The sequence below is a fragment of the Chlamydotis macqueenii genome, chromosome 15 (assembly GCF_036417535.1).
Source record: "Chlamydotis macqueenii isolate bChlMac1 chromosome 15, bChlMac1.mat, whole genome shotgun sequence".
NCBI classification, from domain to species: Eukaryota; Metazoa; Chordata; class Aves; order Otidiformes; family Otididae; genus Chlamydotis; species Chlamydotis macqueenii.
In genome coordinates, this window is record NC_141570.1 from 11,347,277 (window position 1) to 11,360,311 (window position 13,035).

The 13,035-nt window shown below is 37.1% G+C and overlaps 1 protein-coding gene across 2 annotated transcripts in view; it reads right to left on the reverse strand.

Moving 5' to 3' along the window:
• Positions 1–1,567: 1,567 nt before the first annotated feature.
• PARN (poly(A)-specific ribonuclease) overlaps positions 1,568–13,035 on the reverse strand; it is a 56,626-nt gene continuing 45,158 nt past the window's right edge. For both annotated transcript variants that reach the window (XM_086759928.1, XM_086759926.1), the window contains exons 22-24: positions 11,583–11,772; positions 4,453–4,646; positions 1,568–1,723 (exon numbers count right to left, since the gene is read on the reverse strand). In XM_086759928.1, the coding sequence (XP_086616054.1) occupies positions 1,671–1,723; positions 4,453–4,646; positions 11,583–11,772 (437 nt within the window). In that variant the 3' untranslated portion in view covers positions 1,568–1,670. The remainder of the gene's footprint in view (positions 1,724–4,452; positions 4,647–11,582; positions 11,773–13,035) is intronic.

Here is a 13,035-nt window from a genome sequence, read left to right on the forward strand (position 1 = left end):
GGGAGAGATCATTCAACAGTTACTGTTATGAGCTAAACAGTCTCGACTTAGGGAAACTAATTTATTTATTAACAAGAAAACCCAAGTAGGATAATGAGAAAGAAAACCAGATCTTAAGAACACCTTCCCCCCATCCCTCCCCCCTTCCCTGGCACAGCTTCATTCCCAATTATTTCCACCTGCTCCTACCCCCAAACAGCACAGGGAGGATAGGGAATAAGGGTTATAGTCAGTTCATCACACCTTGTTTCTGTTGTCTCTTCCTCCTCGGGGGAAGAACTCCTCACATTCCTCCCCTGCTCCATCGTGGAGTCCTTCCCACAGGCTACAGTCCTTCATGAACTGCTTCAGCATGGATCATTTTTCCACAGGGTGCAGTCCCTCCAGAATGGCTGCCCCAGCGTGGGCCCTCCATGGGTGGCAGGTGAATCTCTGCTCCTCCGTGGACCTCCATGGGCTGCAGGGGCACATCCAGCCTCGCCATGGGCTGCACCACGGGTTGCAGGGGAACCTTGGCCAGGAGCAACTTTACTGCTCCCCATCCTTCTTCACTGACCTTGCCACCCACAGCTGTTCCTCTCACTGTTTCTCTCACATTCCCTCTCTTCTCTCTGCTCAGCCGGGTCAGGCCCAGACAGCAGCCTGGCAGGAGGTTGGAGGGCGAAGCCCGCACTGTCTTCTCTCTGCCAGCACTTCTGCCTTTTTTTTTTCCCCCCTTCCCCTTCTTAAATACGTTATTGCAGGGGCGTTATCAATATTGCAAATTGGCTCGGCCCTGGCCAGGAACCCTGCAGCCGGCTGGGCCCACCAGACAAAGGGGAAACTTCCAGCAGCTTCTTGCAGAAGCCACCACTGTAGCCTCCCCTGCTACACAAACCCAAAAGATTTTTTTTTTTTTTAAAACAAAAAAAGAGCTGATGCAGTTAGCGGGTTTGTCACGGGTACCAAAAAACATTTTTACAGAATCTCCACAAGCTGGAGAAGAAGGAGGGAAGAAACAGATCAAGACTGACGAGCAAAAATAGAAAGAGATGTGAAAACAAATAAAAACTACCTCCCCACCAGGAAATTAATGTTTGAGAAACTGACAAGTTGCAGGTTTTTAAAAGGATAAAGGTATGTGCAAAGTTGGTATTTAGATGAATACTGACTGCAGAGGGATTGGTAGTAGACAATGGAAACTAAAAAAGATTTCCAGATAAAGTATCTGGTAGAAAGCACTATGTGAAACTGCAGTCCTACCTGTTTCAAGAATGCTGACAGCATACTGATGCTGCCTGAAAAAACAGCTAAAGATTAGCAGATTTGTAGTAACTCCGCTCAAGCACAGGAAACAGCCTAGCACGGAATCACAGAGTGCTGGTTCTTTTTGTGCATTTCACAGCCAGCATGCCAAAGTGGGTGACCAAATACATTTAGTCTTGCTTCTTAAATCTAACATCATTTACGACAGCAAGTATTTCACATGATTGGCAACGAATCATATACTAGTTAACATACACACAAGTAAAATTGACAGCGATTGTTCAATAAGCAGTTTAAAATAATTAAACTGATTTTCAGGACATACGGCTTTGTTAACACCACTTTATTTAAATAAAGTATGGCTTCCAAGAGGTGTATTCTTGCAACTGCTTTCAATCAATTCCACTCGTTAAGGCAGTTGTTCCCTACCATGTTTCAGGGACTTCAAAAATTCCAGTGGAACTACTTGTGAGGCTTCCTAAAAGACAGCAACAGAACAATGATATTAAAGACTTCAATATATAAACACTGAAAAGAAAAAATGAAATCAAGAATCCTTTCATTCTTTCAGAGCATACAAAGACATACTTTCTGCTCTAGAGTGAGGCGCTAGATACATTACTGGCAAGTCAATATTTACAAAGGGAAATCAAGAGACTGTTTATGAGTAGGCTACTAAAAACCCCCAAAACCGTTAATGCCAAGTTTCTTGTCCAAATGGTAAATATTATATTGTGCTATTAATGAATATTTTTAATCCAAGTAGTTTTGGTTTTGCAATAACTAGGATGATAAAGTTAAATACTACTGTCTTCTTCCCAAGTGTACTTGCAGTTATTCTTGGTGAAGGCAGTTAAGACAGTAAAGAATATTTCCAGCCCAAATTAATGGCAGAAGAAAGGTGAATCGCGCTAATACTGATAACATGTATTTCCATAATGCCAAACACAGAGCATGAAATTGGAGTAGACAGTCTTGTCACTTTGCATGGCCCAATTGCCCTACTGAACTACACAAAGAAAGCAATTTCCAAGCACAGCTTTTGAATTAGCTAAGATAGATTTTACTCTACCAAACCAGGAGAAAGGATGCTTAGTATACAATACCACTGTCTGCATAAAAGTAGCTTGAGCAGATATTGAAATGAAGTTTTAGCTATTAATGTTTGAATATACTTCAATATAGACAGTGCTCCAGATGATCAATAATTATAGATATGTCTAACTCTTTAATATTGTCTAATCCATTTCTGCAAGAAATTGCTAACAAAAAGTTGAAATAGAATCAACAATAAATAGATCAATAAAAACCAAATCTCTTGAGGTTAAAATTGGTGTAACCTAAGGTTATTCAGTTATTGTTTCTTTTTTTTTTTTCCGTACAGGCTGCAATACCTCACACAACATAGCAAAAATATGAGGTGAAACAGTCAGCTGATTGTCACCTGCCTGTGTTTAGTCAGACATACAGTCCAAAATATTTTGGCTAAAAAATACCTAGGTACTGAAGTCTGAAAAAAACCCCTTACATTAGCCCTAGTTGAAAAGTCTTCAACCAAATAAAGAACCATAAAGGCTACAGTTACAAACACCACACAGAACATTGTATATGTTATACATCAAAACATTTTTTAGAAGTAAAAGAAAAATTATTATTTGGGTTTATCATTTGTATTGGAAACACTACTGACTTTTGAAGCATTACATTGTGAGTTCTAAACAAGATTTTTTAAAAAATAAAATTTATAAAATACATAACAGAAGAAAGAAAAAAAATAATTTGGGCAAATCCACAATTTGACACTTTTACAAGAAAAGAAATAATTCTGCTTTTCAAAATCTGCATCTCCTGAAAGTGAGATTCCTCAAGCTTCAACAACTAGCAGTCCATGAACCGTTAATTATCTACTCACTCTCCAGTAAGCTTTTCAACTAAGCAAAGGCTTACTCAGAGCATCTGCTAGACTGCAAGAACTGTTAAGGGTGACTGTGATCCACCTGTCCAAAATGTTGGAAGGGATTTTAAACACACTCACTTTTGATCATCGTCTTGCCTAGTATTATCAGAAAAAACTCCACAGTTAAGTGATTCATAAATGTAAAGCACCCAGAAAGCTAAAGGGCCTGTGTAAGTTTTAAGAGCCCAGTAGATTAGCACCTGTTTGGCAACTTACTGCTTCATGGAGTTGTCTCAGAAAGTCTCAGGAAATGTTCTCAAGAGAAAAGGGATTCAGCAGAGTTGCAGCCTAGTCATTTATACCAAGGGATATAAAACAGCAGTCTCACTGAGTCAAACTGCACTCAACCTAAAACAGCATAGTGGCAAGCGATGTGCCAGAGGAGTGGTGAGCAGCAGGCAAAGTTTTGCCTTAATTGTGGAGGTAAATAATATTCTGACCAGACTGAGAAATTCAGTCATCTTCTCAATTTACAGAAATATCTTATCTCACAGATAACTGTAAATAAGGCATGTTAGTGCAATATTATCAGGACACACAGTCTCAAAGTGCTAATTAAAATGGCACATATATTCACTTTCAAGGCAGCAGGTAGGTTTATTAAAACTGGACTCATTTGCAAGCAAAAGAGGTTGTCTAATGACACACATCTGGAAGGTCAAGCTACGTGCATTCAGTTATGCTATAACTCCATCCAATCAAGCTTAAGAGAAAATGTCCACATTAAGTTAACCTTGTATTTAATGATAAAGTATTGGATTAACAAGGAAATCTACTCTAGAATCCTACTTCCAGAATTGCTTCAATTTTGCTTATGATATGGAAAACACAGTGGGTAACCTTAACTAGAAAGTCACATTAAAAAAAAAAAAAAAAAAAGATTGAAGATAGCTAAAAATATTAAAAGCTCTTTGCTTTAAAGACAAAAGTGAGCAAGTAAGATACCAACTACATCCTGCTTCCCTTGGTTGGTCTCAGGTGGGGTTTTGTTGGTGGGGTTTTTTTGTTTGGTTGGTTTTTTTTTTTTTTGAGGGGGGGCGCACTGTTTTTTTTATTTTTACAGTTTTTTTTATAATGCAATCTTCAGTTTAAATAACTTACTGCAAAACAACTTGTAACAGTGACTTATTGTATTACAATCATAGAAGTCCAGAGAAGTTAAGACATTTAAGAAAACAACTGCAGTTTAATTCAGGCCTAGAGTATTTCCAAAGAGAACAGAAAACCATGTGCACGAACATTGCACTTACCTGCTGGAACTTGGTCTCTCTTTATCTTTTTGAACTTTTTGGCTCTCTTTTTACCATCTGGAAGGGACTCTGCACAGGAGTCTGTCTGATCATATTCTGGATCTTGGCCTTCTCCCTCTTCCGTATCATCAGAACCAGTTTCTTCCTGAATAGGACTCATGCTTTTCTCTCCTACTGTACGGGCACCTGTAAAACTGAAATGTAGAGGAAATATGCTTATGAACAAGTCAGGAATAACTATTACATACGTACTAGTTGTTGTACATCTATTAAATGTTTATGAAGGTAGTAGAATAAACAGTACAAAATGGTGTACCATGAAATGACATTATCTGGAACACATGACTTAACTGTAACATTCCATAAGTTAGCAAATCCAATCGTGTGTAGATAAAGGTATTAATTCTTTGTACTATGGATGTCTCAAGCTTAGCTGCTATTCTGATGAGATCACTGAACTCAAATGTAATTAAGCTGTTCTCTATCCCTGCTCAATTTTATTTTTTTACTCTCGTTTTGAAACTCTTGTAAAGCATTCTCAAGAGACACTAAGTTACATACAACTGTTAAGTAAGCCTCAAACACACATCTGGATATTGAAGACTTCTGTATGCTAAATTCATCCTCTCTGCTGGAACTATAGCAGTTTTAAAGGTATTGCTATAATATAAAGGTAGATAAAACCATTGAGCTCCATATAATAAACTTGAAATTGAGCCTTAAAGTGAGAAGTCCTACCATCCAACGAGCTGGTAAAATAAAAAGCACAAAAAATTGCACACTCATTCCATAGGCAGTATTTGAATGAACTAATACAGTGTGAAGATGAACTTAGAGCTCCATTTCATTCAGCACACATTGAAAAAACACTGCATAGATTTTCATTCAACTGGAATGTTATTGTTAAGTTTCCTTGAAAGACAAATGACAATATTAAAATCAAATTAGCATAAGAAATAACCCAGTATCAAAGGGACTAATTAAAAAAAATAGTTCCCATTACAAACTTCTAGATAGGTGAATATGAATATCACCTACTTCAATGTCTATCTTAATGCTCTTTTAGAACAATCAATTAAGAAAAAGGTAGTCTTAGATTACAGACCTTTAGTTTTTAATTAAGGACTGCACAAAATGGCTATATGCAGGTAAGCCATGTTCTATACTTTTCTTTAAATAAAAATTAATACTGAGTTATAGGCAAAACTTTACAAGTTATTTTATATTTTCTTTCTAATCAACAATAGCAAGAAATTACAGTGTTTCAATAAGGTTTCAGCTAAAGGACTGTTAAATTTGGCTGTTATAGTTTTGGCTTTGAAACAGAATTTTTGCAGCTGAACATTTTGCAATTTAAAACAGACTCTTTCTGGGATATCCAAAAGCAATAAGCAAACATGAAACATATGATTACACCTCATGCTCTTACTTCCACTTTAGGAGCACAAACACCATTTACTTTGATGAATAGCTGGCTTTTCCTCCAAACATTCATACACAGAAGTCCTTCTTGCATGATCTCTTATAAATCATCATTTCAAGTCACACCACAACTACCATCAATCAAAAGATGCAAGCCAAAAAGCTGGATAGAACTGTTTATTCTACATACACACTTCAATATTGTAAAACAGGCAAAACCTATATTTGGAAAGAAAAAAGGTCTAGTAAAGAAAGAGCATTTAGAAAATGAAAAACTACTATATATATTGTAAAACATTGTTTAGAAAAGCTTGTGAGAATTCCACTTTTGGGAAAGATATTCTGAAAAGTACATAAAGAAGAAAAACTCAGGGGCCATAAATTATGAGCCCAGGATTTATTAGACATATTATGAGCACTTGGCTCTTAGAAGGGAACTTTTTCTCACTGTAGGAAGAAGCTCCCTTTTTGAAAGGTCTTATGGCTGAATTTAATTTTTTTTTCAACTTAAGACCCTTGAAAAGTTATTGCAAATAAAGAGAAACAAGTTATTGACATTCAGTGCGCATTCAGCTGTGTACCAAAGTGCCAAATAAAAACTAATTTAGGCCTTGTGTTCTTCCTGCAGATATGTTAAGGGGGAAAAACCCACCAAAGAAAGGGCAGCACCAAATCCAAAACATATCTATTTTATAATCAAGAACTGTTGACTTCCTGCTTTCTCACAAAATATTGATTTTATTCTACATTCATTTGCTGATTGCATGGATTCTGGATGGCTAAGGGTTGATTTTTTTGGGGAATCTTACTCGAAAATAAGATTCAAAGACTACAGCAACATTATTTATTCACTTTAGCAATAGCAGAAAACCAGTGTGGATGTATATACAAGTTACAAGCACTACTCCAAGCAAAGTTCAGTTTTCTAATTATACCAGCTATTTTGGAATATGTCCATACTTCTCTCTCAATTTCCTTACTCTGTTGATAAGCAACTAAACAAAGTGGAAGAACCAAACAAATTAATAGCTATTAGTAATTGTCCAGTTCAGATATATTTGTGTAGGATCCTCAACTGTTTGGATACCTGAACCCTCAAGGCCCACGCCTCCCCCTCTCTGCCTGCAGTTGTTTTATTTTCCCCTTCTTAAATACGTTATCCCAGAGGCGTTATCACCGTCGCAAATTGGCTTGGCCGTGGCCAGAGGTGGGTCCACCCTGGAGCCAGCCAGGTCCACTGGACAAAGGAGAAACTTCCAGCAGCTTCTTGCAGAAGCCACCACTGTAGTTTCCACTAGTCCTTCTTCCCCAGCCTTTCCCTTCTGTTAACCTATTTTAATGCCAGCACACAGGCCAACCTGACGAGGATGAATGCCACTGGAGGAAGGTGGTAGAAACAGAAAATTTGTATTTCATTCTCAATTTATTTTCCTACTAAGTACAATCCTAATCAACAAAGAATACCATATTTTTGTTAAATTCCAGCAGTATGACTAGCAACATTAGCACTAAACACAATTTGATGAATCACCAGGATGTGGAAGACTTTATATATCACTGTACTGCCAGAAAGAGCACACACTCCACCTGATTGAACTGCCCATGAACTTTGTAATTCCATTTCAGCTACTAAATAGCAGCAATCCAACTAGTTCTCTGCTAATTATTTTGAAAGAATCACCAAGTGGAGGGGGGGCAAAAGGTAGGAAAACAATTGTGATGATGTAGCATTAAACATTTTCTATTTTGGAAAAGCATGTCCTACTTTAAAAAGGGCCACTTCCATCACAACAGAGCATCTAGAATTGGCCTGGATATATACAGACCTCCAACTTCAAGTAAATTTAATTTTAATGAGAACATAAACCCCGTGTTCTCTTGCCACTTTGAATAACATTGCAGGGGGTGACTAGTTACTAACCCATCATAAAAATCAGTTATTTCAGTTTAAGAGCATGTGAAGTCTCCTGAAATAACACTAGAATACTGGAATTTGCTTGCAATATTTATTATCCATATCTTTAATGACTCATCTTTTCCCAATTCTTATCCTTATTTAGTAATAAACCACTATAAAAAAACACTGCTGTAAAAAAACAAAAGAATCAGCAGCAGAAATACATGAACACTTCAAAAGTGAGATAAACTATCTTCAGCAAGATAAGTCCATTCAAGGAAGTGGTGCTACAAACAGCCCCCTGACTGGACAGAAGATGCAGCGCTCCTGGTTTTAGCTAGGAAATTTCAGAGGCAAAATGACATAACGCTTTCCTGTACTTTGTAGTAGTGTAAGTCTTTTGCCATTGGTCTTATTTTTTTTTCCACTCATTCCTAGGTGATGATCAGGAAAATTAGAATAAGTAACTACAAGTAGAGTAGAATATCTAGTTTTACATAGAACATACCCTATTTTGTTTTTATCCTATGGTTTAACATGATTTTGCTAAGGAAAAGATCTTAAATCCATGTCTTTAACAGTCACAGCAGAGCTGGCAGGCAGTTATTTGCTAAGGAAAACATAGCCAGTACTGGGTAATACACAGGAGACCATGATCCATCCATTCCGAAAGTGTGTTCTGAAAAGTGAACGGCTTTAGAGAAGAGGATCTTGTTAACAACTCAAAGTTTTGTCAAATGCTTCAGTCGTTCATCTGCTTCTCCATCTGACATCAATAATCAGGCATATTTCCCTTAAAATAAATGTTGATATCTAACAGTAGTAATGAGTTATATGCAAGGGGTATATGTTAGAAGTTATTTTAACTTGTTACTGCTATTAAACTATTACACTGTATTTTCTGAAGAGTAGTTCCTCTATAACATGAGACTATAGTTTTTTTAGTAAGAGAGTAATTAAAGAATCTTTGTTAGATACTTATCAATCTGTCAATTCACGACAAAAGTTCCTTAGAAGAAATACCCACCAACTTCATTACTGAATGAAAAAGTCGCCAGGATATATTGTCATCATGTAGAGCAACAGCTATTCTGCAGCTGTGCTCCCTGGCAGAAACTGATTCCGTCAGGTTATTAAATAATAAATAAATAAAGGATGTAGTAACATGAAGCTATTATAAGAGATCAGCTGCTAGATACATCACAGTATTGAGTGCTCAACTATGTATGTTTCAAATTAATCTGGACAAACATACACACATATGCACACATATGTATTTGTCCTGATTGCTTTATATGAATGTTTATGTTATATTTATTATATTTTACATAATTTTTATAGATAATATATAAAATATAAATAAATATTTTTTAGATATGTTTGTCTAGAAACAAAAGGAAAATGTTCATCTTGAACTGAAAGACCACAAGGTTTGCAGTTCCACGTTATACCTAACCCAGGTTACACTTAAGAGGAAACATTTACAAGAGATTAATTAACAAGAGAATATAATCTAACTAGTAACAAATACAAATAAAATTAAGAAAACCATGTCAAAAGACTTGAATGAAAGGGAATTTGGGACAGAACCAGATAACTTTACTAATGGAATAACAAGGGAATAAAAATTCATGTAACATCAATTATAAAAGAAGGTTTATTGACAAAATAAAGGCTGTTATCCAAGGTTATCACAGTGTTGATCACCTCAAAACAAGGCTGCTTCTTGTGGAATTTTACAACACCAGAAAAAACAGATTAAAAATTTTCAAAGATATTAAGAGCTTAGGCATACAACTCATTGTGAGATACCATAAGCGCAAGGTCTTGCACGTGGCAATCCCAGGCACAAACAGAGGCTGGGCAGAGAATGGATTGAGAGCAGCCCTGAGGAGAAGGACTTGGGAGTGCTGGTGGATGAGAAACTCAACATGAGCCAACAATGTGCTCTAACAGCCCAGAAAGCCAGCGGCATCCTGGGCTGCATCAAAAGAAGCGTGGCCAGCAGGCCGAGGGAGGTGATTTGACCCCTCTACTCCGCTCTCATGAGACCCACCCACTGTACTGTGTCCAGCTCTGGAGTCCCCAGCATAAGAAGGACAAAGACCTGTTGGAGCGAGTCCAGAGGAGGCTACGAAGCTGATCAGAGGGCTGGAGCATCTCTCCTTTGAGGACAGGCTGTGAGAGTTGGGGCTGTTGAGCCTGGAGAAGAGAAGGCTCCGGAGAGACCTTATAGCAGCCTTCCAGTACCTCAAAGGGGATTATAAGGACAGGGAGAGACTCTTCAGCAGGGCCTGTTGTGAAAGGACAAGGAGTAATGGTTTTGACCTAGGAGGCAGATTTAGGTTAGACATAAGGAAGAAATTTTTTACAGTGAAGGTGGCACAGGTTGCCCAGATAGGTGGTAGATGCCCCGATAGGTGGTAGATGCCCCATCCCCAGAAACATTCAAGGCCAGGTGGGACCTAAACCTTAGCAACATATAAACTAGTGCCAGGACAATCTTTAGAGCTCCTCATCTCTTCACAGCATGCACTCCCAAGTTTTCCTAAGTACAATAGCTCAATTCAACTAACTTCATTTGATACGGATTTTATCACCAGGTTCCTCCATATGGTTTTTAGGGATCAAACATATCTCTTAACACATTTAGAATTCCCACTATGACAAAAGCCATGAAAATTTGACAGCTAGCCAAAATACACACCTGCATTTAATTTGGCAAAGTAGGCAAATCATAAGCTCATGTAAGTGAGAAGAACAGAACAAGTTTACTATATTTGTTAGATGACACATAGCATTTACAGGAAGATATAACAAGAGCTAGAACTTATCACAGCATTCCCAAGAAATATAAAGCAGTAAGAGCTCTGTTGGTTTTATGACCATCTCATTTGGTCTAACTGGGAAAAGAAAAGGAAAAACAAAAAAAATCCAGAAACAAAAACCCAAAACACCACCTTACAAAAATGTAACTATGCACTCCACTGAAACTTATTTTTATATAGAATTGACAGGGGGGGCCAAGAAAAGAATGGCAATACCTTCATAGGTTAATTACATAATTATATGAACACTGAAAGACCCTTCACATTCACAGCTACACAGATGACTGAGAAAGAAACCTCCTGCTACTATCATATCCAAAACCTGTCATTAATATGAGAGGGTAAAAATGGAACAAGAAATAGACACAGCAACATATTGTACCAGAATCAAAACTAGCATCTCCCAACTTAATTTTGTCCTTAAATAATGAAGCAAAACCCTTTTCAAGTTTTACTCCAAAAACTTAAAGCCATGCAACTATCATCATTTGCCTTCCTGTTTCTGAATCATAAGGGCTGCTCAAGATGGTAATTGAAAGCCTTCTCTGTGGCAGTATTATCACCATGGACAGTCATCCAAAAACCAAGACGGCTTTTACAAGGGTGTAAAAGTTTCTTAGCTAAGTTTCCAGATGACACAAGCCATTCAGAGGTGTCAAATGATTAAAGAAAATAATAATTATTTTATTTTAGTTATAAGAAATGGTACTGCTACATCAAGCTCAGAAGCTGTAATCTGACCTGCCCTCAAGATCCCAATATTTTAACAATTGAAAAATTTGTCTAATCATGTTTCTGATCAAATTCCCTCTGCTCCTTTACCTATGATCTTGTGACAGCTGATGTACCACCACTGATTTATATGCAAAGAAATATGTACAGAAAAAAAATAACCTATTGGTTAAGAACTACTTGAAAATTGCTACACTTCTAATAAAAATGCAATAAAAACACAAAATTTGGCAATGCAGGAAAAGTCTCACCTGTTAATACAGTAGTATCGACTTTGGGAAACATAAGGTGTGCACTGAGTTTTTAACCGCTTTCTCTCCATCTCCTTCCAACTATCTTCTGTACATTTTCTCTTTGTCTGTTTTTCTTCATGTTTTTTCTCAACATACTCTGCATATGTCTGGATCCTATAACTTTCAGCGTACTTGCTGGTGCTTACAGCTACGGGGAAGAAGAGTGATGTTACATACAAAACAATGTTAAATGATAGCATTCCCTCTCCTGAAATATTTTGAAAAGCAGAAGGCAATGAGCTATTTGTTCTGTCCATATAAATGACTTCTATTTCTATTGTTAGTGATTTTAAAAAAAGTTGTACTCTCCTAAATTCACATGGTATGTTCGAATTGGGTATTCAAAACTCTTCTCAGAGTCAAACTTCATACAAAGAGGGTTAAAGCTACTTAAGACTTTTATTTTAAATTAGAAACCATCAGTTCTTCAGTTGTAACCCTCTTCCAGATTGCTTGTTGGCAAGAAAAGATTTCCTGGATTTTTTCCCTTTTAGTCTCATTACTTAACCCAGCAGGTTTATTTTGCAAGTCTGCCAGGAAAAGACGACATTTGCAAAGCCTTTGCCAAAACTCTGTTTGATTGCTGTGAAACATAAGCTTATTTGAGCTGCATTTTTGGTTGCACAAGATATCCGTGGAAGCAGCACTGAACTAATATCCAGCTGTTCCCTCTTTGTATCTTTCTAATGTTTGCTCTTTATTTAACTAAAAAAGACTGCAAGTTCAAAGTAGAAGGATTTTTGTCAATGCAAAATTAGAATCACTTCAAAAATAATAAAAAACTTCCACTGCCTTCACTCAGCAACAATTTACCAACATTCCTTCAAGTCCTAGCATCTTCACAGCTCTCAGCCTTTAGTCTGCAAGCCAAGCTCTGGCCTGAAGCCATCACCGTAACAGATGAATCAGCAAATTAAACTGACTGTCAACTGGTGTCCTCTGCTGTTTTCAGCCTAACTCACTGAATGAAATACTGTAAACCAACCACTAAACCACTTTAAATATAAAACAACAACAACAAAAAATATCCAGAGTTTTTTAAATATACTTGGGCTGCACATTTTAAAATACCATAATTGTAGTAGAGACAAAATTGTGATTTTAATACGCATCTCCAAACTTTTTGTAGACATTTCAGCTGTGTATCCAACTTTCTCACTCTAGTTGAAGTATTGTCATCTTGAATACAGGTATTCTGTACTACTTCTAGCCCAAGTACTAGAAATAGCACGCTCCAACATTACAATTCAAAAGAGGTGAGGAAGATGGGTAGATTTGGGTTTGTTTGTTGGTTTTTTTTTCCTTACAGATCATCTGTTCTGCATATTGGCTATGCTACTGTGAAGTGAATTACCTATAATACTGGTCATACCATGTAGATGCTGCTGCAAAGTCTTTCAAATATACAAAA